General features: G+C 41.7%; 1 protein-coding gene across 3 annotated transcripts in view; it reads right to left on the minus strand.

Annotated features, from left to right (window-relative positions):
• LOC109029539 (ciliary microtubule inner protein 2B) overlaps positions 1–25,773 on the minus strand; it is a 36,913-nt gene that overhangs the window by 6,231 nt on the left and 4,909 nt on the right. The window contains exons 1-3 of one of the 3 annotated variants that reach the window (XM_072300382.1): positions 16,608–16,819; positions 5,259–5,334; positions 3,596–3,776 (exon numbers count right to left, since the gene is read on the minus strand). In XM_072300382.1, the coding sequence (XP_072156483.1) occupies positions 3,596–3,776; positions 5,259–5,334; positions 16,608–16,753 (403 nt within the window). In that variant the 5' untranslated portion in view covers positions 16,754–16,819. Of the gene's footprint in view, positions 1–3,595; positions 3,777–5,258; positions 5,335–16,607; positions 16,820–25,773 lie in introns of those variants that run through there. The other 2 variants (XM_072300380.1, XM_072300381.1) reach the window with 2 other exon arrangements.

Raw genomic sequence — 25,773 nt, forward strand, 5'->3', positions numbered from 1 at the left:
TGTCATATTTTCTATTATAATGACAAAAATACCTATAAACTGCTGAGAAATTTCATTGAAGAAACATTCCTTGCATTAGTTTTAACTTTCAGTTTGTAAACTTTCAAAACGGCATCTTAGTCGTCAAAAATATGTTATTAGGTACTGACTCACAGAATTAATGAATCTCCATTCACTCGGGCAATTCATGGCTTAATTTCAGGATTTTGTACCTCCCTGCTTTCTGTGCCTCGGTGCTTGATGGAAGTTTATTGAAAGGGCAAACTTTGGAACAAACCTTTTAATATTAAAATGACACAGTTTCTCATAAATTTACTTGCAAGTTGCAATGAGGTACAGTTTAGTGTTGCAAGAAATATTTTGATGACTAAAGTGAAGAAATGTGCATCCCTGACTGCGATGTTGCAAGTTTCAGCTTCGCGTTTTATTTAATATTTAGGTTTAAAAAAAAAAAAAAAAAAAAAAAAAAAAAAAAAAAAAAACCACCAACAGCTGCTTTTCAAATTGTCTTTACTCATTCCAAAAAATTCGCAGAAAATTTCAAAATGGTATAGAAATTACTTTTTTAAAAAAAAAAACCACAGAAAAATCGAAGATTTTTAAAAATTGCAATGAAAGTACCTACACATTTTTTTTCTTACTTTGTCCATCAATTCGTGGTAAGGAAGATAATTGCCAAGATGAGATAAAACTGAGGTGAATAGATTGAGTAATAGTAACAGGCCCGGACTTAGGGCGTGTGCAGGGCGTGCGGCGCACACGGGCGCCAGCCTTTGGGGGGCGCCACGAAAGAAGAAGAGAGGGGAAAAAAGGGGGGGAAAAGGAAAAAAGGGAAGAAAGGACAAGGGGAAAAAAGGAAAAGGAAACAAGGTTGGGCAGTGAAAGCAAGGAAGAAGGGGGGAAATGGAAGGAAAAAGGAGGCAAGAAAAGTGAAAAGAGAGTCCGCGAGAAAGGGGGGGCATACCTAAAAACCATAGACAAAATATAAAGAAAATTGCCGTCAAAAGGTAAATTTTCAGGACAAACACTCCACCTGGTCCATAGACGGTCAGGCGCCCCTTGACCCTAAATTTGCGGCTGTACAGAAATACAAGAGTAGGCATGTAGTATGAAGGCGCCATAAATCCATCGAACAGGAGCCGACATAGCATTTTAGGCCATGTCCGCCATCTTGGATTTGAGAATTTTTAAACATAGTAAAAATTCGAGTTTCCGGTCGAAAAATACCCTCAGACACCGAGTTTCAAAAAAATCCATCGAACAGGAGCCGACATAGCATTTTGGGCCACGTCCGCCATCTTGGATTTGAGAATTTTCAAAAATCGACTAAAAATTCGAGTTTCCCGTCGAAAAGTACCCCTGATCCCGCGGTTCATAAAGCCCTAACGAACAGAAACGGAGGCCAGAACCGGGGCTCATTTTGGGCCACATCCAACATTTTGGAGTTGAGAATTTTAAAAAGTTGACTAAAAATTCGAGTTTTCCGTTGAAAAATACCGTGTGATACCGCGTTTCACAAGACTCGAACATACAGAAACCGAGATAGCATTTTAGCCCACGTCCGCCATCTTGAATTTGAGAATTTTAAAAAATGGACTAAAAATTCGAGTTTCCTGTCGAAAAATACATCCTGATTCCTGACACCGAATTTCAGAAAAATCCATCGAACAGGGGCCGAGATAGCATTTTAAGCCATTTCGGATTTTCGAATTTTGAATTTTTTGAATTTTGACAGATTTTGATTTAAAACGCGTGATCCCCAAAATCGAAGCTCAGATTCGGATTCCTCGTAAAAAATCGATGCGATTTCATGTATCATACCCTGACACCGAATTTCAGGAAAATTCATCGAACAGGAGCCGAGATGGCATTTTAAGCCACGTCAGTCATTTCAGATTTTCGAATTTGGAAAATTTGACTTAAACGCGAGATACCCAAAATCGAAGTTCAGATTCGGATTCCTCGTAAGAAAATCGATGCGATTTCATGTATCATACCCTGACACCGAATTTCAGGAAAATTCATCGAACAGGAGCCGAGATGGCATTTTAAGCCACGTCAGTCATTTCAGATTTTCGAATTTGGAAAATTTGACTTAAAACGCGTGATACCCAAAATCGAAGTTCAGATTCGGATTCCTCGTTAAAAATTGATACAATTTCATGTATCATACCCGAGCATAGCGTGAAGAAAAGAGACGTACCGTTAACCGTAGACATACTGATTCGAGCATATGAATGCAACGTGGCAACATGGGTCAGCGGAGGAGGAAGAATAAGAATGTATCGTGAGGAATTCCTCGGGACGAAACCGAACGCTAAGCGCCGCGGCGGCGTAGTTCAAAGGGAAAGTATGACAGAATCTACACGCGTCGTTAAACCTTTTTCCTTCACGCTATTTTAACATATGATACATGAAATCTCATCAATTTTTCACGCGGAATCCGAATCTGAGCTTAGATTTTGGATATTACGCGTTTTAATCTATTTAAAATCGTAGGAGAAATTACAGAACTGTCCTTGAAAATTGATCACACATTAGTGTTTTTTTACGTCATTAAACCTCTTTCCTTCACGCTATTCTAAAATTTGATGCATGAAATCGCATCAGTTTTTCACGAGGAATCCGAATCTGAGCTTAGATTTTGGATATTACGCGTTTTAATCTACTTAAAATCGTAGGAGAAATTACAGAATTGTCCTTGAAAATTGATCACACATTAGTGATTTTTACCCCGTTTTTCTTCTACGTTCACGTAATGAAATTAGATCAACAGTTGACTCATCGACTAGTCTAGCCTAACCCCCCAGAATCGGTCTGAAGGGCGAACGATTTTATCAGATAAGATGTGCGGTCCTAGTTTCCGGGCAATTGCGGTTTGATGGAAGCTGCGATGAGGAGGAACGGAAGATATGCGAAACTCGGGCGGATATTAAATGCGAAACCAGATAGGGGAAAGGCTTTCTTCCCGAAAAGTTAGCAGCGGCGTGGCGTGCTTTGCGATATATCGATTGATCTGCCATTGAAACCTATGGTAAAGGATCGATTAATAGGGTGTTCGCAGCGAACACCTTAATAATCGATTCTTTACCGAGGATTCAAATATGGAAATATCGATAATCGATCATTCACGCCACGCCACTGAAAGTTAGTGCTCGGGCCAACTTACATGGTCACTGGAGCATTGTATAGCAGGTTGTGGGAAACTATTTTTTGCAGCAACAACCAATTGGATCGCATTTTGCAAAAAGGAACTAAGAGCATTTCAATGTTGCTAGGATTGTGCAACTTAGGTACATTCTTTGCAAAAAGTAAACTTTGCGACGGTAATTTTCGTCTTGAATCCATAGTTTATTGGGAGTAGAGGTGAAACTAGTTTAGATGCTCGTTCATGTTTGCAAGGTTAGCGACATTGGAATGCTCTTGAATAGTAAAGTACTAATTTAGGCTTGTGAGAGGAAAGCGACCACAAACTGTTACTTTTATATTACTGAGAAAATAAGTACGTTAAACTATTTACAACAGGAAGCACCTGTTAATTGTTATAATATTTTACAATAGCAGCAAAAAAAGCCATGATAAATTAAAATCTAACCTGTGTATCCCAGGATATACGGTCTGCACCTATTGGTGGCATCAATTTTCAAATCTCTGGTTTGTCCTTGGTTCCGTAATATTGGCCGAAGTTCTGAATGTGGCAATACAGCTTTGACAGGATCTTGAAAGCGGTACTGAGTCGCCCTATGTCGCTTCAACACACCGATATCTGTCAGCTCCTATCAAAAGAAATAAATAAGCATCATATGTTAAATACTTATTTTTATTTTTTTAAATATACAGAAATGAATAACTGCATCTCTACATACATGTTTTCTAAAAGTTTTCATTGGTCATGGTAATTGGGACTTAAATGAGCTATTATGATGAAAAAATTGCGTAAAATTTGAACCCACGAAACGGGACCGGGGAGTCATTTGAAATACTGTGGGTATTTTTAAATGAAAAGAGCTGCAGTGAAAATAAAATTGCAGATAATTTCATCTTCTATATACTTTATCATGACTCTACTTCCCACTTGAGACAGGTTGTTTTCCCATTTTCAGATTAAACTTCTGAAACTATTATTTAGTTGTTAAAATTTTCCAATTTGGTGAAAATTTTAGAGCTGTCACGTATATTAATTTCGATAAGTTTTTTCAAGATGAGACTGAGGTTTTATGAAAAAAAGCTTGAATTGCGTGATGGCGACTGCATTGTAAAAGACTCTCAAACGAAAAGGGGGAAAGGGAAAGGATGGTACCTAAGTTCCTAAGTACTAGAATATGCAAAAAGGAAACGTAAATGTTCAATAGGGTGGTGGCGTCCTCTTTTTTAGAAGTACTTTGTTGATAGGACAAACAATTTTACTATTACTAGGTTCAGGAGAGCGAGTAAACAGTCTGGAAATGGTTCAAGGTAAAAAGTGCCTTCATCTAGGAGCTTAGGCAAACAGACCTACTCTCAAGTGGTAATGGTCTACCACAAGGATTTCTCACGAACGTGCTCCTCGGGAATTCAACTGGGCTATACTAGTATTTCCAGTTTGAAAATTTCAAAGTACTGATAAATTTTTAAGGCTTATATTTGTCAGTCATTCTAGTTCTTTAAACTTTGATGCTTCGCTAAGTTCATGAGTACAAAATGTGATAATTTTAAGTAATTCGCATCAAAAAATATTTGAACGACTTCTGTACGACGTTTTTTGGGAGCTTTGAAATAAATTGTACATCAAGATTAACACGGTTACATTTGACTCCGGTGTATTTTTCCATTGATAGATAGCTTTTTAGCGCAAGGGCCATTCTAGATTTGGTTTTCCTTCCAAAATGAGAGAATATTCCACCCCGTTTTTTCCAACAACTATGACTAGGTACTTTTTCATTTTTTTCTTCATTAGGTAACCTATGGCTCAACCTGTTACGGTTTAAAACTCGTTTGGCTCAGAATTTTAATTGACTAACGTCACGTAACTAGATCTATTCCTCGAATAATACATGTTTCGAGCCAAAGGGAAGTAAACAAGCGAGCGGGAAATAAAACTAGAGCGGGGTGAAAGACCGATTATTTTTCGTGAGCATAAAAAAATGTTATGCCTTCCGCTAGTCGAAGCGAGTTATCCAACCAACCAGCCAGCCATCGACAGAGGGAAACTGCAGAGCGGCCGCTGCGCTGTGAAGAACGACCACATCGGGCGAAGTGAAGCTTGAAGAGCATCTTACCTGGAGTATTTCCTTCGTGTTGGCGCCGTAACGCTTGCCAAAGCGAAACTTGAGGGTGGGGCAGTGACCAGTGTACCTGAACAGAAAAGGAAACACCCCAAATTAATTCATTAAACTGCAGATTCGAAACGGATAAAAATCAACGCGACATTATTACCTTCACGAGAGATAGAGTCGATTATCTTCAGGAGAGCCCTTACCGTCGCCTCTCGGTCCCTTGTCGCGCTGCGACTAAAGGGCGTAACGCTATTTTCACGAGGCCCGGGAAAGCTTAGATTCGTATGAACGAAAAGGCTTGGCTCTGAGTGGAGTTACGCCCTTATGTCAACAGACTAACGGATTGTTTTGTCCTGTTGCACCGAGAGGACGCAGGTAATTACGACACCTACGATTGCTGTCTCAAGATGATTGACGAAAGCTTGCTGCGGAGATGGCAGAGGAAGTAGGGGATGGATGTCGGATGGATGGAGAGAGGGAAGGTAAACAAATTGCGGTCCGACTCCTAAGTCAGAGTTTATGGGTTCGAGTCCCGCTCAACATGAAAGAAAAAATGTTAAGGTGATTCGACGGTTGCCATTTTTTGTGTCAGTGTGACTTGCGATATATCGCATCGAATCGTCCCATAAATTCAGCTACTTGTCATTTTTTTCGAATTTGAGATCGCACTTCTGTTGTCATGAGACTGCAGAATTCATGTACCAAAGACAAAGAAATTCAACGTAATAAAGCCGTGGTATTGTCAGAGGAAATTAAAATATCGCATTCGATTGCAGTTCCGATATCAGTATCGAATGCTATATTTTTCCTCTGAAAAAACCCCGCCTTTATTACGTTGAATTTCTTTGTCAAATTTGGTACTTGTCTTCTTTAGTCTCATGACAACAGAAGTGAGATCTTAAAATTCGGAAAAAATGACAAGTAGCTGAAATTATGGAACGAATCGATGCTATATATCGCACGTCGCTCTGACACAAAAAATGGCAACCGTCAAATCACCTTAAATAACTATTACTATACAGAGGACTTTCATTAGTCTACCTCAAAAATTGAAGGCAAAATAGAAATTTGCCGAACATGCACACTCTCGTTGTGTCAATTTGAGCGAAAGTATGGAAGCTAAAGCGCATGTCTGTTTCTCCTTCAATTTTTAAAGTAGCCCAAAAAGCATCCTCCGTGCAGCAATAGTTTTTTAATCGAAGTTTTGTATCGTGTGTCGTTTACGAACTTTGCCTTACAGTATTTTACGGCAGACTCTGACCTGACATTTCTGATGCAAGTTATCTTTCAAACCGAGGATTGGCACTTTCTGTGACTGCGCGGCGTTGAGAGTTTCGTAGGTACTCATCGCTGTTGGGCATACCAAAAAAACTTTTTTTCGGGTAAGCGGCTCATGCGGACGGAACTATTTCCTACTTAAAATTATGAACGAAAACAGGACCGGATTTAGGGGGTGGCCACATGGGCCGCGGCCCATGGCGGCAAATTTTGCAATTTTTTTAAATGTAGCTAGAAAGAAAAATTGGAATCAGAAGAAAAAATTGCAAACGAGAAAAGGTGACAAAATCTCTCATTTCCTGAGAGTATATTTCTAATTTTGTCGTCTTTCTGTGATACGATAGACAGCACCTTTAATTAGTTGAGGTAATACTAATTAAAGGAACACGGAATTTGGTCTGGAACGGCGCGGCGCAGAGAGCAATGATGACGAGAGCTTGATATGATAAGGAGAAACCCCGCGGCGCGCGGCGGTCGGCATGTATTAACGCCTACAAGACTGTATGAATACTTCACGCATTGCGTCATAGACAGCGCGGTCGCTGCGGTCGGCATGAAACGCATAGCGCCTACAAGACTCTAGGAATACTTCACGCATTGCGTCAAACGCACAGTGCGATCAGCGTGGCGCGGCGGCGGAAGTTACAATTTTTAAACCACATTTACGTTTGTTCTTTTATAATTTTCTCGTTCAACACTTATAAATGGAGGGCCTTGTCCACACAGAGATAGGTTTACGGAACTTAACTTTCACGCAAAGTTCCGTGAACTTTAGTTGGTAGTGTTGACAGGGCTCTCGCAAAAAATGTGCCAACACGAGTAAACGCGTCTCATGAACCCCTCCCCCCCCCCCCCCCGCACGTTCACTTGATGGTTTTTATTGATGTTTCAAAACGAATGAGAAGGGGGCGGCAAGTAAGTAAATCCGGTCCTGAAAGACAAAGAACTTACAAAAAATTACTAAAATCCGCCACGTTACCAGTATCACAGAGAGCGGCGCGCTTAAATTTGGTAATCAGGTCAAACGATCGTCTCTTGCGCTTAAATAATTTGAAATTCGCAGTGAGAAGGGAATACTCATTGGACGGACATAGATTTAAGGCCCTTCTTGGATTCTTGCAAAATTTGGTTCCTCGGTGATATCCCTATTGATTGAAGCCATTCAGCATTTCAGCCTCTTCCCTTCCCTATTCTATTCAGGGTTGATCACCAGAGGAAAATTTTTGTGTTAGATGGTGAATTTTAGACACGAAAAAAAAATCCCTCGACTTCAAGAGCCGAATATTGACGTTCGTGACACTATAAAACAGACAGCATCCTCCTGTTTGAAACCCAATAAGCGTTTTGTTTCTCGTCCGATGAATAGTTTAGAACGTGGGATGAAGTTCCTCACGATGTTCTAAAATACCTTTCAATGGAGATGTTGCATGTGTGAGGGATTTGCGATTTGACTGTGGATTCTTATTAAAAGTTCGCGAGAAACACGATGGTGCCACTGGTTTTCTCTGAAATCATCTCCCAAGCTCAAAAAAAGCTCTCGAAGTGAGGCCATAATGGAGGGGATATCCCACCCTACCCTGAGAGTCCACCGCTACATCAAAACAAACTGTCCATGCAAAGATAGGGAGCAAATACATTAGCAGTGATGCCGTGTTTTCAGTTTTGGAGTCCCCAAATAAAGTGGCAGCCCTGTCAATGTATTTGCTCCCTATCTTTGCATGGAGAGTTTGTCTTGATGTAGAAGTGGACTTTCAGGGTAGGATGGGATATCCCCTCCATTTTGGCCTCACTTTGAGAGCTTTTTTTGAGCTTGGGAGTTGATTTCAGAGAAAACCAGTGGCATCATCGTGTTTCTCGCGAACTTTTACACAAGAATCAACAGTCAAAACGCAAATCCCTCACACATGCAACATCTCCATTTAGGAACCAAGAGTTTCGGTACAGCTGTCAGGAAAAAAATGATGAGAAAATCAAAATACCAGTGGACGAGGAAATTCGCTCTGGGCGGATACCAAAAAGTATCTGCAGGCGACCTTGGCCTTCATTCGGCAATCGTTTCCGAGTCACCTGTATTTTGAATTTGCATGCGATCCGGGATGGGTGGAAGCCGAAAAGAATCCGTCGATGATAAGAGACAGCTGTCAGATTTTGGATAATTGCGCTCGCTTCCGGCGGTGCCGCCAAGACGAAAGTGATACGGTTCTTGGTTTCGTGTCGATGTTTGCGCGGACCGGATCATAATTGACGGAAAAGCTGTGGGAAGCGTCCTATTGCACATCGATTACGAGCACCGAGCACCTGCATTTTATGCCATTGCAAATTTCGTAATCGCCGAAAATAGATCCGGACTATCATCTGGAAGTAAGTAGAAATCGACGAGACAGAATAATTAAATATTTGCACGAAATAACTTGGTATTTGCGCGGAACTGATAGAGTTTTTGACTGAGTGATGAAGTGTATCATTGATGTGACTTTGAAGCACTGGGAACACAAAAAAGTGCACTGGAAAAAAAACACATTGGATCTAGAGTCCAGACTCTTGAAAACATTGACAAGAAAAAATACTCTTGATTCAATCGGATTTTTGCTTGAATCAAAACGAAATCCGCTTAAATTAAGAGGCTTGGTTCTTGATTTAGGCTAGATTCTGATTGAATCAAGAGTACCTTTTTTTTTCCAGTGTGTAGCTCTCATCCCAGGTTTTGTTTCAGTATACAGGCATTTACACTGAGGTTAACATCCCGCTATGATGAATTACCTAATGAGATATTTTCATAAGTAAAGATCAAAATAGGTAACATATTTATAAAAAATACATAAGAGCGAATGCACGAGGAGAAAAGGATTTGGTCACAGATACTGAATTTCGGTTTGTGTTGGATCTCAAACTGATTTGGTTCAAGTAACCGAAGTATCCGAACATGGGAATCGAATTTCGGTTAGCTGTACCCAAATTTGTTTTCTGAGGGCGAAAACTTCCGTAAACTAAATCGAAATATATCGGTGTTCAATAAGAACCGAATTTGCCCTGCGCACGCAATAAGTTTGCGTATTGATGAAGTCTCCTTCAGCCAGAGTTAATTGCAATTACTTTTCATGAAAAACAAAAAATTTTGAAATTCCATGTGAAATATTTTATAAAATTCCAGGAAAATATTATTCGAAATGAAATGCAAAATTAAATGAAAGGTGAGTAGTGTTTGCTTTTCGGTGGTTTTATAGTGCGCGTTGCATACCCAGCCCCTGAGAATACGTTTCATATTTTTCACAGCTTTGTAGAATTTCATGAAATATTCCACGGGAATCCAACCTTCCGTATTTTTCATTTCACTTGTGCAACCCTGCCCTTACCGAGCCTGCAAAGGAATTCAGGGAGCTGGGAAGTGCGTTTTTAAGAACCCCTGAGGAGAGACGGTAGTTAGAGCTGTGCCAGCTAGTGACAGGGACCGCGTATTACTTTCCGCGCGAGCAGTGATTCTCACGAGAAGTGCATTCGCTTCTCGATGGAGCGGCCTTTTTGCAGGGCTTTTATTGTTTTCACAGGATCCCAACTACTCCCAACCCCGAGCCCGGAAGCACGCTTGCACTTTTTTAAAAGTTGTTTCGATTTTTCCACACCGGCCGTCCGACGCTCAACTTTTCTCTCTTCCGCATTCTCTCCACTACAGTACCTACATACGGGAGAGAATTGCCAATGGAGATGTTGCATGTGTGAGGAATTTGCGATTTGACTGTTGATTCTTATCTAAAAGTTCGCGAGAAACACGATGGTGCCACTGGTTTTCTCTGAAATCATTTCCCGAGCTCAAAAAAAGCTCTCAAGTTGAGGCCAAAATGGAGGAGATATCCCACGTTATCCTAAAGAGTTCATTTCTACATCAAAACAAACTGTCCATGCAAAGATAGGGAGCAAATACATTAGCAGTGATGCCGTGTTTTCAGTTTTGGAGTCCCCAAATAAAGTGGCAGCCCTGTCAATGTATTTGCTCCCTATCTTTGCATGGAGAGTTTGTTTTGATGTAGAGGTGGACTCTTAAGGTAGGGTTGGATATCCCCTCCATTTTGGCCTCACTTTGAGACCTTTTTTTGAGCTTGGGAGACGATTTCAGAGAAAACCAGTGACACCATCGTGTTTCTCGCGAACTTTTAGATAAGAATCAACAGTCAAATCGCAAATTCCTCACACATGCAACATCTCCATTCTGTGCCGCTCTCTGATCGGTTCATCAGTTTTAGGCTATCATGGAGCTCCGAAGTTGCATCAATGTAAACAAACCCGACCCAGAGGAACATGCATTATCGGCTGAAAAATGAATGGTAATCACGCACTCAAAGGTTGGGTACCTATAAAAAAATTTCTATCACACCCAAAATCACATCTAGAACTCTGTAGAACTTTTTCGCCACCTTGTTTGTTTACATTGGGCAAAACTAGGAGCGGAGGGGCTGGGGTTCATTTACATTGGTCCAACTTTGGGGCTCCATGATAGCCGACCAATCAGAAAGCGGCACACTTTTTCTGTAGTAAAAGAATTTAGATGGCAATACTCTCCCGTATACAGGTACACTAGTCTCCACGGAACGGTTCACGGGATTTTTCTTACGTTCGAATCGCAGGAATGAAACTTCTGGGCTTTTTTCCAGTTAAACAACACAACAAAATTTATTTTACTCTTCTTTTGAAGTCGTTTCTGGGACTCCACAATGAATCTTAGTTGGCACTGTGATTAGTATTGACTAACTCAATATTTTTCCCAACTTCGCAAGTGAGATGTTTCCTTAAGACAAATCCCATGTAACATCCCGTGGAGACAAGGCCTTCGTGTTCCGAACTTCGAATCGTCCTCGATCTCGTGAAAGTTCAAAAGCACGAGTTCGAACGATCGATAGTGCAAAGGTGAGCTGAACGCAGCGAGCTTTCACGCAGTGAAGTGGGAGGGAGTACGATGATTTCATGTTGACAGGTGCCTTGACGGCCAAGGCTATATTACTTCCACTTCAAATGGGGGTAGAATAAAAAGGGAAGTAAAATTAAAGAGTGGAAACAGGAAAAAAATTTGCGGAATGGACTCTTTTCGGGCTCTAATTTGCCATTTTCGTTACGAAGAAACGTACTGCATTTCAATGATGCCAAATTTCTGCTCGTAGGTAAATTATATTTTTACTAGGTACACATCGTGCATCTCCGAATGAAAATGTAACTGACTTTCCCATTGATCTTATGCGAGAATCAGAAACACTTTGAACAAAAATTCCTCCGGGTTATTCTCTTAAAAAATTGAATCGTTTTCATCAATTTTGCAACCTTGGAATGGAGTTGAATTTCCTCGTGCGGGAAAGGACGAATTGGAGATTGGACTATTGAAATGGAGAAAGCAGAATTTTGCGGTATTGGAAAGGAGGCAACAGAGGGGCGGTAAGAAAGGCAGTGGTTGAAAATTAACGAAAAAAGAGGCATTTCTTCGATGAGAGGGGAAGAGAGGGGGAGGGGAGAGAGACAGAAAGGGAAAAACAGGAGAGTAAACTGAAGTTTGAAGTGGGAGGGACTTTGTACTTTAGAGAAAAAATAGGTTAATGGTTGTTTAAAAAGGTTTTATGGCACTGAAATGATGAAAGTTAACAAAACTAAAAACTACGAGTACAGAGAAGCACTAAAACCGTTGGATCGGAAGGGTTCGTTGCACTCTACACTATTTGACTCAAATTCTAAAGTCCTCTAATCCAAGCACATGAAGCACGCCAGTTAATTTAAAGGATGCGAAAATTTCAACGAGCAGGACCTATTTTTGCACAATTTTTTAGATGATAGGAAATAGTATCAATAGACCGCAAGTGACCGTGCCTGTAAGTTCGATGGCATGGTTGCCTTCATTTTGGAGAGTAGGCAAAACAGATCCTACGCGTCGAAATAGTTGCATCCTCTAAGATTGATCCGCGTGCTCTATATTCTTGCCAGATGGTGCTGAAATTGAGCACTCTTATTACAACCCACGTAAAATATCCACATTTTATGGCACAACCTGGCAACTTTGTATGGCGGTCAAACATAGCGGAGGCCAAGAGCAAGCTTACAACTGTTACATTTAATGCCTGTTGAGCTTTACTTTTATTGATTTGATCGTAAAACCCTTGTAAGTAAGGCGAGTTCATGATACTTCGGACAATGCTTCTCGATAGAGAAAGAAGGGGGAAATTCCGATCCTATAAGGACACAAGCTAAAGCTGTGTTTGGCAGAGAACCTACGAATTCTTTAATTTTAGGAACGGATTTTTCTATAACTTTGGAGTTAGTTAATTCTTTGCCTCGGTTTTCCTAGATTTAAAATAGGGTGCGATGGGCTCCATAAAAGCCCTTGACGACACCCCTCCTTTCATTTTAAAAAAGCGAATGATATTCGATCGCGAAAATTCGCCTCCTGTCCTCAGAAAAAAGCAGCAGATTTTGAGCAATAATTACCGTCGATTTACGTGTTCGTCTAGTTTCACCGTCGATATTTTCAACGCGCGTGCCTCGTGAATCACGTTTGACGTTCTCTGTCTTCCCGTCGCGCGTAAATATCGTCTGTAAACAACAACAAGTGGCGTATCGTGATTTGCGATAAATCGAATGATCCGCCATTTAAACCTACAAAGAAGGATCGATTATAGAATGCTCGCTGCGAGCACCTTAATAATCGATTCTTCACAATAGCTCCAGATGGGAAAATACCGATGATTTACGCCTCGCAGCTGAGAAGGTAGATCAGCATGACGTGGAGAGACGCGTACACTGCCGTGCTAAGGAAAAACGCAGTATGAACATCCGAGAGTTGCCAAATTTCCCTTGATAAAACACGCATTTTTGACAACATTCATGCATATTTTTCCTTGAAATTTTCAGATGTTTTAGATTAAATTGCGTACAAAATTGTCTGAAAATTTTGGAAAATAATATTCGCAATGGAGATGTTGCATTTGTGAGGAATTTGCGATTTGACTGTTGATTCTATGTAAAAGTTCGCGAGAAACACGATGGTGCCACTGGTTTTCTCTGGAATCAACTACCAAGCTTAAAAAAAGCTCTCAAGTTGAGGCCGAAATGGAGGGGATATCTCATCCTACCCTGAGAGTCCACTTCTACATCAAGACAAACTCTCCATGCAAAGATAGGGAGCAAATACATTGACAAGGCTGCCACTCTATTTGGGGACTCCAAAACTGAAAACACGGCAACCCTGCTAATGTATTTGCTCCCTATCTTTGCATGGAGAGTTTGTCTTGATGTAGAGGTGAACTCTCAGGATAGCGTGGGATATCCCCTCCATGTTGGCCTCAACTTGAGAGCTTTTTTTGAGCTTGGGAGTTGATTTCAAAGAAAACCAGTGGCAACACCGTGTTTCTCGCGAACTTTTACATAAGATTCAATAGTCAAATCGCAAATTCCTCACACATGCAACATCTCCATTGTCTGAAAATTTGGGAAAATAATATTCGCAATTTTCCCAGTAAATTCGGTTTTTATCGGAGGAAACTTGGCAACGTCTCAAGGCTCGGGCGGCGTTCTTCCTCAGCACGGCAGCATAACAAAAACCGCGGCGCACAATCGGGTGAAAATTTGCTGAAGCTACTTGCCCGTGACCCGCGATCGTTTGATTCTTCGCGAAAATGGGGCGTGCAAAGAAACTAAATGCACTCAATTTGAAGCAGGTGTTCGTGATCACCGGTGACGTTGATTTAGTTAATTGGCCGCGAGGTCGCTGGAGTTTCCTCGACGCCACCGTTCTCACTCCGCAAGTTTAACAGGAATAAGTTTATTAGGAGCGTTTGAAACTGCTCCGCGAGCGAGTGCCATTGTGCTCGAGGGTTGCCAGCGGACTGGGGTTGTTACGTTTGTAACACGAAAATTGGCCGGATCCCAGCGCGGAGATATGGTATTTGATAATTACCTCGTTTCTGCACTGATATTTTTCGTGTTGAGGAGAAGTCATGAACGGTTACGGTTGATTCTGATAAGCCATCCTGGGGCCAATGGACCACTAGACAAGGTACGAATTTAAGCGATCTGATACATGTTTCTTAACCAGAATTTCACGTAGAAAACGATTCAAACAACGAAAATTACTGAAACCAACTCCTAACGGAGATATTAACGTTTTTATTTCACATTGGTTACGAGGAATTTGAACTGCCCGCTCACAAGAAACTCAAAGCTCTACATAAGTCAAATCGCGCACTACAACGGTTTCAGCAAGCTTCTCAATCGAGCAATGTTCATTTCCCACCATGTGTTGTTCAAACTATTAGCAATTTGCTATAACTGAGCCAAAGCGTCAAGATTGAGGTTGCCAGATTTTTATATCGCAGAGACTGTCATGATAACGTTTAGCGCGCGACGTGAATCACGTAGAGCATTGAGTTTTCATGAGCGGGTGGTTTGAATTCACGCATCAAGAATCATTAAATATCTTCGTAAGGAGTTAATTTCGGTAATTTTCGTTGTGTGCATCGTGTTTTACGTAAAATTTTGGTTAAGAAACGTGTATCAGATTGCTGAAATTCGTACCTTATCTAATGGTCCATTGCGGGGCTTATGTCTGCAAAGCTATTGCGGGCCGATTATTGAAACTGATATACAAAGCGATAGACAAAGAAGACATAGGGAGTATGGAGCTATCCTGTTGGTTCACATGGTTGGTTCCTATGGACTACGGAAGAAAATGATGGACTAACCGTAGGGTCTTTGGTGGGTTGCCGTTAGTTAGTCCATTACCTACCTCCTATGTCCATTGCCACCACCCGCTTCCACCAATAGGATCCCTCCGAATCCCTTTTGTTTTCTTTGTCTATAGCTGTATCTATCAATTTCAATAATAAGCCCGCAGGTTTGTTTGATGGGTAAGGATTCCTAAACTTTGAGGGATATTTGGGGACTAACCGAGAATGGGGATTAAAGGGTGACATACCTATATGTTTTCATATCTGATTAAGAGAGTCAGCAATTTGGCGTTAATTCCTTAAATTTTCGTTCTCTTTGTTTAATCCAATGGAAATTAATCGATTTTCGAAGGGATCAGGTGCTCCGACAAGAATCGATATTCAGCACAGCGAGCTGATTATTGAAATCGATAGACAAAGCTACAGACAAAGAAAACATAGGGGGTATGGAGCGATCCTATTGGTTGAAATATGTGGTTCTCATAGACTAAGGGAGAAAATGATGGGCTAACTGTCGGGTTTCTCGTGGGTTGCCGTTGGTTAGTCTATTACCTACTGCCTTCGTCCATTGCAACCACCAGCTTTCACCAATAGGTTCCCTCCATCTCCCTTTTGTCATCTTTGTCCGTAGCTTTGTCTATCGATTTCAACAATCGGCCCGCAGATTTATATGAAAGTATGTCAATAATGTTATATTGTTGCCGAACTGCTGGATCCGCCTCTGATTCACCAAGGCACTGTTAATACGGGACATCCAGCGGGCTGATCGTCGAAATTGATAGACAAAGCTATAGACAAAGAAGAAAAAGTGAGTATGGAGTGATTTTATTACTGAAATGGGTGGTTGTTATAGACTAAGGGGATAAATGATGGAGTAACTGTAGGTTCTCTCGTGGGTTGCCATTTTTTAGTCTTTTTCCTACCTCATTTATTGCAACCACGTGTCTCCAAAATACCCTTGATTCAATCGGATTTTTGCTTTAATCAAGAACCAAGCCTCTTAATTTGAGCGGATTTCCTTTCAATTTAAGCAAAAATCCGATTGAATCAAGAGTATTTTTTCTTGTCAATGTTTTCAAGAGTCTGGACTCTGGATCCAATGTGTTTTTTTTCCAGTGAAACACTGTAATCGCGCTGGTTCCTTTCGGCTAGCTGCGATCCAGTTTGTCTCTGTTTGCAGATCAAACCCGGGAGAATCCTATTCGACTGGAGCAGGTCTCATCAGCGAACAGTTAGACGACGGACGGAGCGCCGCCGCCGCGACCGGCGGCACGAAAAAAGCAATTTGGCAATTGAAAGAGCGGAGTAGCGGGAAAAAGGAACATGGCGTCGTGAAAGTGTCATGAAAGGAAAATTCGAAAGATCGTGGGGACCTTACATCACTGGACAACTGAAGCGAGACCAATGAGGAGGCCTGCGCCCGTGGAGCCGCCTGCACGCGGCCACGCTCAGGACGACGACGACGGGAGCGAAAGAGAAAATAATGATACACAATGCGCTGTAATGAGTCCGAGATTTGCTCATGAGCTGTCACATTTCGCTGGTGGTCCATCGGCCCGGGCAGTCGGGATCGTCGTTGTTAGAGTACCTGTCTACGGGATATCACTGAAAAAAAAATCTCGGTGTATTTACTAAGAAAAGGGTAAAATTACCAAGAATTCAGGGTTCTATTTGATCCCAGTTTCTTCTTGGTAAAGTTACCATTTATGGAATTGGTAGTTTTACCGGGAAATCTCGGTGAAATTATAGAACTTTCTTGGTGATTTTACTGGACCTTGGTAAAAACGCCAATATTTTTTATCGACTGTGGTAGAATTACCGAGATAAAATGGCAAAGTTACCGGTAATTAATTACCCATAAAAGTGGTATTCTTAACTGAAAAAACAGTAAAAATCCGGTTTTTAGGTAAGCTTATCAGTCTGTCTTGGTAAAATTACCAATAATTGCTAAAAAAAAGTGAGATGGTAAAGGTACCAACGGACCTTGGTAAAAACGCCGAGAATTTTTTTTCAGTAAGCATTGCCATCTCTGTGCCGCTCTCTGAGTGGTTCATCGGTTTCAGGCTATCATGGAGCTCCAAAGTTGGACGAATGTAAACAAACCCGACCCGGAGGAACACGTATTGTCGACTGCGAAATGAATGATAATCACACTCAAAGCTTAATTTTCGGCAAAAATATTCATCCAAGTTCGATCCGAACTCAATTCAGAAGTTATACACAAAAAAATTTCTATCGCATCCAAAATCACGTCTACAACTTTGTAGAACTTTTCCGCCAACTTATTTCTTCACATTGGTCCAACTTTGGGGTTCCATGATAGCCGACCAATCAGAAAGCGGTACGCTTTTTCTGCAGTGAAAGGATTGAGATGACAATACTCTCCCGTATACAGGTGCTCTATTACTGCACTGGTGCTGATTACGGGCCGAGAAAAAGAGTGGGAGGTGTGGAGGGGCCTAAGGTGGAATAAAGGTACTTAGACACCACTATTTTTGAGATTTTCTAGGTCACCGGAACGTGTCCCGAAAAGCTCCAAAAAATTCTTGGACTTGCTTGAAATTCCACGCGAATCGATCTCATTTTTGTCCATCTCTGATTGGACTTAGAGTACCTGTATACGGGGGAGTATTGCCATCTATGTGCCGCTCTCTGATTGGTTCATCAATTTCAGGCTATCATGGAGCTCCGAAGTCGGACGAATGTAAACAAACCCGACCCAGAGGAATACGTATTATCGGCTAAGAAATGAATGAAAATCACACTCAAAGCTTAATTTTCGGCAAAAATATTCATCCAAGTTCGATCCGAGCTCAATTCAGAGGTTAGATATAAAATAATTTCTATCACACCCAAAATTACGTCGCTCGCGGTAAAATTTAAAAATGCCGGTGTTTAGGACGATTTTTTTTTTAATTTTTGGGGACTTGAACGAGAAAATTGGGGACTATCGAGGATATCGGGGACACCCTTCCAAAATCGGGACATTGGGGACCGGTTGACACCTTGTGGATGGAACGACTCCTCTTGCGAAATGGTCGCCTGTGCCGTAGTATCGTTTTGGGAGCGGGAAACTTAAAAAACCGCATATACCTCTTACGCCGATTGTGAAGTTAGGAGTATATTTCAGACCTCCTTGATGCGTTCATCGTGATTTTTGAGCCATTTTTAACAAGTAACGCCTCTTCTTTTTGCTTCGGCTGAAGTTTGCAACAGGTCCATTCCCGCCAAAATTGGCACCTTAGCGTACAAGCGCGACGACAACAAAGCGATGATGCGTGTTCGCGGTCGCAATTTTGTCGGAATTCGTCATGCCCTGAGCTCGGGGCTAATACCGACACTGAATAACATTGCGCAGCTTGGAATTAATATCGGGCACCTCCGACATGCCGCATACCGCCTTCAATTAGACAACTGTAGGGGTTTACGGCGGTCGGCGCGTTGATAAAATGCCTAAATACTCGTTCGACTGGATAGAAGTATGCGAGAAGTAGCATTCTGCATTGCCGAAAAGAAGCTCGGATTGGGATCGATATACGTGCGTGGGTGGTACGCTTTAAGTTCTTGTTCATGAAGCCGTAGTTAGGTCGATGCCCCCGCGCTCTCTTCATCAGTGGCGTGGCGTGAATCGCGATGTATAGATTGTTCTGCCATTTAAACATGTGGTAAAGAATCGATTATTAAGGTGTTCGCTGCGAACACCCTGTTTATCGACCCTTTTCTATGGGTTTAGATGGCGTAACAATCGATATATCGCAAAGCACGCCACGCCACTGCTCTTCACTGCCTAAATTTAAGCGATTTTCTTCCCGTCTTTCGGATCGATAACACTCCTCTTTCACTCTCCCAGTTTGACGCGAAGAGAAAAGTGATATGAAAGTTTCAACCAGACAAAATTTTGAAGGACAAACTTAGAGGCCTTGTCTATATGGGACGTTTCGGAAGATTTGTCCCACACTGGGGAAAAAAAAAAAAAAAACACATTGGATCCAGACTCTTAAAAACATCGACAAGAAAAAATACTCTTGATTCAATCAGATTTAAGCTTGAATCAAGAACCAAGCCTCTTAATTTGAGCGGATTTCCTTTTGATTTAAGCTTAAATCTGATTGAATAAAGAGTCATTTTTCTTGTCAATGTTTTCAAGAATATGGACTCTAGATCCAATGTGTTTTTTTTCCAGTGCAGGGAAAAATCTCACTCTCGAAATTGGGAAGAATATTGAGTTCGTCGATACGAATCGCAGTAGGTACCAAGTAGAGTCCTAGGAGCGGCTCAAAGAAAAGAAGACATTTTGTTGTTTTGATTAATGGGAAAAAACCATAAAGTTTCATTCCTGCGATTCGAACTTGAGACAAATCACACGAAATATCGCGTAGAGACAAGTATGGTAAAATTACAATGGACCACTGGACAAGAAGCGACAGGCATTCTGGCTTATGTTACCTTACCAAAACTGCATAAAGCACGATTTGCGCTACGTAAATTATTGAACTCAACTCCCAACTATGATATTAACGTTTTTAGTTTATTGGATACAGGACTTTCGAATGCCTCACTCACAAAAAAAACAACAGTCTCCTTGAATCAAATCGCACACTACGACGGTTTTGGCAGGCTCATTAATCGAGCGATGTTCCTTTCCCGCCTTGTGTTGTTCAAAGTATTTACAACTTGAAACAGCTTAGCTAAGGCAACGAGATTGAGGTTGCTTTATTTTCATACCACAGAGACCGCCACGGTAATGTTTAGTGCGCGATTTGACTGATGTAGACTTTTGTTTTTTCATGAGCCGAGGGTTGGAATTCACGCATAGAAAAATGTTGAATATCTTATTCAGGAGTGGATTTCGGTGATTTCCGTTGCACGAATCGTGTTCTACGAGACATTTTCATGAGGAAGCGTGTATCAGAATGCTTAAATTTGCAACTTGTCTGGAGGTCCATTCAAAATTTGTAACCTCTCCTCGTATCGCTGAAAAATACAATTTGAAAAATTGGGAAAGAAAAGAAAGAAAAACGAAAGAACTTAGTCGAGTGATTGCAGTTGCAAAGTTTAGGCACTCCGTGTTCTGTCCATCCCAACTGCAGCAGTTGTATGGATGGTTGCGCTACAAAAAAATCCCAACTTATGCGCGCGTTAACGTTTTTCGTGGTTAAATTTTGCACGAACCGAATCTGGATGCGGATGGAGGCATGAGAATTCGTGTACCGAGAAGTGTACCTAATTTCTTCTTTATCTGTTTATATAATTAGCTGCAATATAGAACTACGCATGATTCCCTTTGAGGAACTGATCTACGTGCCGTAATTCCTGTGAAAGTGAGGTTTCCGAATTACTGTGCGTTCGCGCCTGCTTCGAGTGGAGATAAAAATTGATGCTTACAGCCATACATCTGCACGCGATGACAATGTATTCTGAATACTCCAACAGGTTTTTATATTTGATTAAAGTACAACAATAGCCAGACTCTGGGTAGGCGATGCTGTGAAGCTGACCTGAAACAAGAGGCCCTTGGAAAATCCCTTATTACGCAGGCAGAAAAGTTTTTTGTGTACACGACTGAGTCGATGCAAGAAAGCTCGGATCTCATGGAGGAAATCTGGTTGCATTATCTTGACAACCTTAAAAATGTACGCACTACAATTGCAACAAACGCAAATGAATCCATCATTCGTTACACTGCACCGTGAGAGAACTCAAAAGCGTGACGGGTATCAGTCGTAATACAGTAGTAAACATCAGAGCTCGGTGTCGTATTCTGCCGTGCTAAGAAAGAACGCCGTATGAACATTCCAGAGTTGCCAAATTTTTCCTGATAAAATAATTATTTTTTTAGGAAAGTTACGAATATTTTTTCTTTATATTTCCAGAATCTTTAGGTAAAATTGCGAACTAAACTGTCTGAAAAATTGGGCGGAAAATATTCATAAATTGCTATCATGCGAACCAGGATGTTACTTTACTCTTACTTTCTATTCAGGGCCGGATTTAGGGGGCGGCAAAATTTTGCAATTTATTTAAATGTAGGTTTAAAAAAACATATTCAGAAAAAAAGTTACGAACGAGAAAAGGCGACAAAATTTCTCATCTCCTGAGTGTATAATAATCTCTAATTTTGTCGTCTTTTGGTGATACAAGAGACAGAACCTTTTAGTCGAGTTAAGAGAGAAACCAAACACGCAATTTGGCTTGGAGCGGTGCGGCGCATAGAGAGGGATGATGACAAGGACTTGAGATGAAAAGGAGAAGCCCTCGGCGCGGCCCGGTTGGCATGTAACACATATTAGCGCCTACAGGACTACATGAATACTGCACGCACTGCGTCAAACACAGTGCGGTTAGCAGCGGTCGGCGGGAAATTCATAGCGCCTACAAGACTGTAGGAATACTTCACGCATTGCGCCAAACACAGTGCGTTCAGCGCGCGCGGTGGAAGTTAAAATTATTAAACCACATTATGTTTGTTCTTAACTTTTTCGTTCATTTCTTATAAATGGAGGGCCTTGTCCACACAGATAGGTTTACGAAACTTAACTTTCGCGCAAAGTTCCGTGAACTTTTGCTAGAAGTGTTGACAAGGCTTTCGCAAAAAATGTGTCCAACACGAGTAAACGCGTCTTCTGCATCCCTCCCCCTCCGGCACGTTTACTTGATGGTTTTTATTGATGTTTCAAAACGAATGAGAAGGGGGCGGCAAAATACAGGCGGCCCATGGGCAGCAAGTAGTAAATCCGGCCCTATCTACTCTCCTGTTCATTTATGAATTTTCCGAATTTTTTCTCAGTCATAATTTTTTCTCTCATCTTATATTGCTATATCTGGCAGAGGGGCGCGTCTTTGATAGGGGCGTATTTGCCAATGGCAGATAAGTCTTATAGCCAGTCCGACTCTGTAACCACCATGGACTCTGCATATAATCCGGTTAAAATTTTAAAGAAAAACATACACAAACTATAAACAAAATTCGGAGTTTATCGGGGAAACTTAGGCAACATCTAGATGCTTTTAAGACATTTTTCCTTAGCTTGGCAGAGGAGGGGAGTGACCGAAATTAGTTGATGCCGCTCCTGCTGGATAGACAAAACTCGGAGACGACAAAAGGAAGGATAATGAGCGACGCGCTAAGGTTGGGACATAAACAATACGACTTTCGTTCCTTCCCAGTGGATCCGAATGAGGAGAGGCCACAATAGGCTCCAGAGCGCGAATATTCAGCGACTGCGAAGTTTTTTCGCCGCTGCGACGCGACGCCGAGCCTCAGCTTGCGCCCGTGAAAACGGCGAGTCCAAGGACGCAGAAGCCATTCTTTTCCGCTCCCGGTCCACATCCTCGCAACTTGGTGCTGCCACTTGGTATTTTTCAAAAAATAATATCAGAGGATCGAATTAAGTTTTGCTCTATACTTTGATGTGGAATTCCAATTAAGAAAAGTGTTAAGATTCAAGTATTACGTAAGAAACTTGGGGGGGGGGGGGGGGTCGTCCGAGCTTTCCTTACGGAGCCTCACGAAGGGGGGAGGGGGGGTCAAGCCGAGTCTTACGTAAGCTTTCCGCTGTAAAAAAAACACCCCTGAAAGTCCCCAATTTTGGTTTTTCAAAACTGGTAAACACCCTGAAAATTAAATCTCAATTATTTGCTCCTTTTTTTTGCCGATTTTCATCAAAATACCTTTACAAAAGCCTTACATTTATTCCAGCCATTTTACCGGGCTTCCTCCGTTTTTTTCTCCTGAAAAAATAGGGGTGGGGATCCCGGCCAATCTTAAGTAATTCAAAAAGGGGGGGATCAGAGATTTCTTATGGGTGCCTCATGGCACATTTGTTACTTCTAAACTCGGAAAAAAATCGTTTCCTCCTCAGCTGAGTTCGGTCCGGGAATACATTCCTGCATTTCAACGTAGATGGAATCCACGCCGAATAAATGTACGCACTTTTCGACTGCGACAGAAGATCCGCCATCTTGATTCTTGATTCTTGATTTTCATTGCGTGTAAAAGTGACGTCAGGCGATCTTCTGTCGCAGTCTAGAGGTGAGTGAGCTTATTTGGCGTGGACTGTAATAATATTTATCAAGAGAGATTTGGACCGCGTTAAGCAGAAAGGAACCAAGCCACATCAGCTGTTGCCAAATTTAATCGGCCAATTTAATTTTTTACATGAAAACGGCTGTGCGGATTTTCGTGCTAATTTCAGTGAAAATTCTCCACGGTGCGAAGCAAATTCCTTAAAATTTTCAAGGAAATTCGAACAAACGTTCTCTTGTAAAACATTTTTACTGCCCAGTTAAACTTGGCAATAGCTGATGTGGCTTGGTTCCTTTCTGATAAACTCGGTCCATTTAGCCTTAGAAACTCGCTTCAATTCCACCGATTCATCCCCAATAAAAAACGGATTTTTCGAGCTAGAGCGCAAAAAAATGGCAACAATATCGGAGCGACGGTGACGGTAGCTTCGTTGGTGCGCTCAGCGTGACCGCGAATTTGCGGATCGCGATGCAACATCTGCCGCGCCGCGACGCTTGCTGCGCGCCGACCGCGTCACCTGGTGAGGAAGCAGGTCCACTTCCGCGGTTCGCTTGGACCAACTCCCTGAGATGCTGCTGCATGCCCCCTCTCCCTCCCCCGCTACCGTCTTTGCCTTTGTGACTAAACGCACCTTCAAAGGTCGATCCGCAGAGAGCAACGACTCGAATAAATGCACAGACGAGGCGTGATACTTGAAGAGATCCCGCACTCGCCCAGTGCGGTGGCGATTCTTGAAAGATGGCAACGCTGTTTTTCCTCTATTTAAATCCATTAAACATATCGATATTACTAAGAATTGATTGTTTTGCATACATTCAAATGGAGGTAAAACAACGTTGCCAACTTTCAAGAATCGTCACTGTCCCAGTGGCGCGGCGAGGCGATACGAAAAATAAAGGGGATACAGTGATCTGAATTAGGGTTTTTGGAAATTCCATCAGCGTAAAATATACTATTATATTCTTTATAAAAGCAGGTTGCCACAGAATTTATAAAGTGAAATTCCCTGACATTTCACTGACACATTTTGGTGAAATTCCTTGACATTTCCCTGACACATTTTGGTGAAATTCCCTGACAATTGAAGATATGATAAATGGTTAAGAGTACATACTTGAAAATAGTTTTCAGGCATAATTTGTAGTTCGAAATCTCAAACCCATTTTAGAGAGCAAATAAAGAAGTTATAACAAATTTTCCCTGACATTTTCGACATTTTCCCTGACAAGTCCCGGGTTTCCCTGACTTTTTAAAATTCCCTGAAATTTCCCAGTTTTCCCTGACTGTGGCAACCCTGTTCTAAGAGCCCCTCCCACTTTACTACAATCAGCACGATTAATGAATTCAGGGTATTGAGGACGAAGAATTCATATGATTTTAGAAAAAAACTGTCACAGGTGAAAAATTCAATGTAGATCCCCTTGGTTAAATTCTGAAAGCGCAAACCCAAAAGCGCAAATAAAGATCTGCGCTTTTGAGGTGGTGAGAGCAGGGAGTCGTTTTGATATTTAAGAGTTGGAGACAAGAAAAACTTTATCAACGTTAGAAATCTGATTGCAATATGAAGACATTTCATGATTTCGCGGTGTTAATAATAGTCTCGATTTGAAAGATAAACTAGCCTAAATATTGAGTAGACATGTTTGTGACAGTTGTTTGAAAATTCAAATCTTACTCTTTAATTTGAAGTTATAAGAGTAACGAGTAACGCATATTAATACCAGAGGAGCGCCGCGCAGACCGCACCGTGTTTGGCGCAATGCGTGAAGTATTCTTACAGTCTTGTAGGCGCTATGCGTTTCACGTCGACCGCTGCTTACCGCACTGTTTTTGACGCAATGCGTGAGGTGTGCATGGAGTCTTATAGGCACAAATATGTGTTTCATGCTGACCAGCGCGCTGAGGGCTTCTCCTTTCCATCTCAAGCCCTCGTCATCATTGCTCTCTGCGCCGCGCCGCTCCAGGCTAAATTGCGTGTTTGGTTTTTCTCTCAACTAGACTAATGAAAAGCATTGTCTCTTGTATCACCGAAAGACGAACAAATTAGAAATTACTATACTTTAACTCTCATGAAATGAGAGATTTTTTCGGCTTTTTTAATTTGTATTTTTTTTTCTGAATCAGATTTTTTTCTTGATACCTACATTTGAAAAAAATTACAACATTTGCCGCCCCCTTTTGCCGCCATGGGTCGCGGCCCATGTGGCCACCCCCTAAATCCGGCCCTGAGTATAAACGGAGAATGGAAAGCACTCTGTTATTTCGGATCCTTACGATCAGCCCGCCCGCCACCGCGCTGCGCTGCGGGTGAAGCGGTAAGTGTCTGGAGGGCCAAAACGCCTTTACTACCGTGTGTATGCAACACGCACACCCGTGGAGTTCGAATAGTTGTATCCAGGCGGAACAATGAAATTCGCTCAGTGTTCGTCGCCTATGACAATAACTGAGGGAGAGAGCGCTTCGGTATGTTTCGTTTACACCTCAACTTAAGTTCGCCTATTGTACCGATGGAGTAAAC

Source organism: Bemisia tabaci, chromosome 5 (genome assembly GCF_918797505.1).
Source record: "Bemisia tabaci chromosome 5, PGI_BMITA_v3".
In the NCBI taxonomy this organism is placed as follows: domain Eukaryota; kingdom Metazoa; phylum Arthropoda; class Insecta; order Hemiptera; family Aleyrodidae; genus Bemisia; species Bemisia tabaci.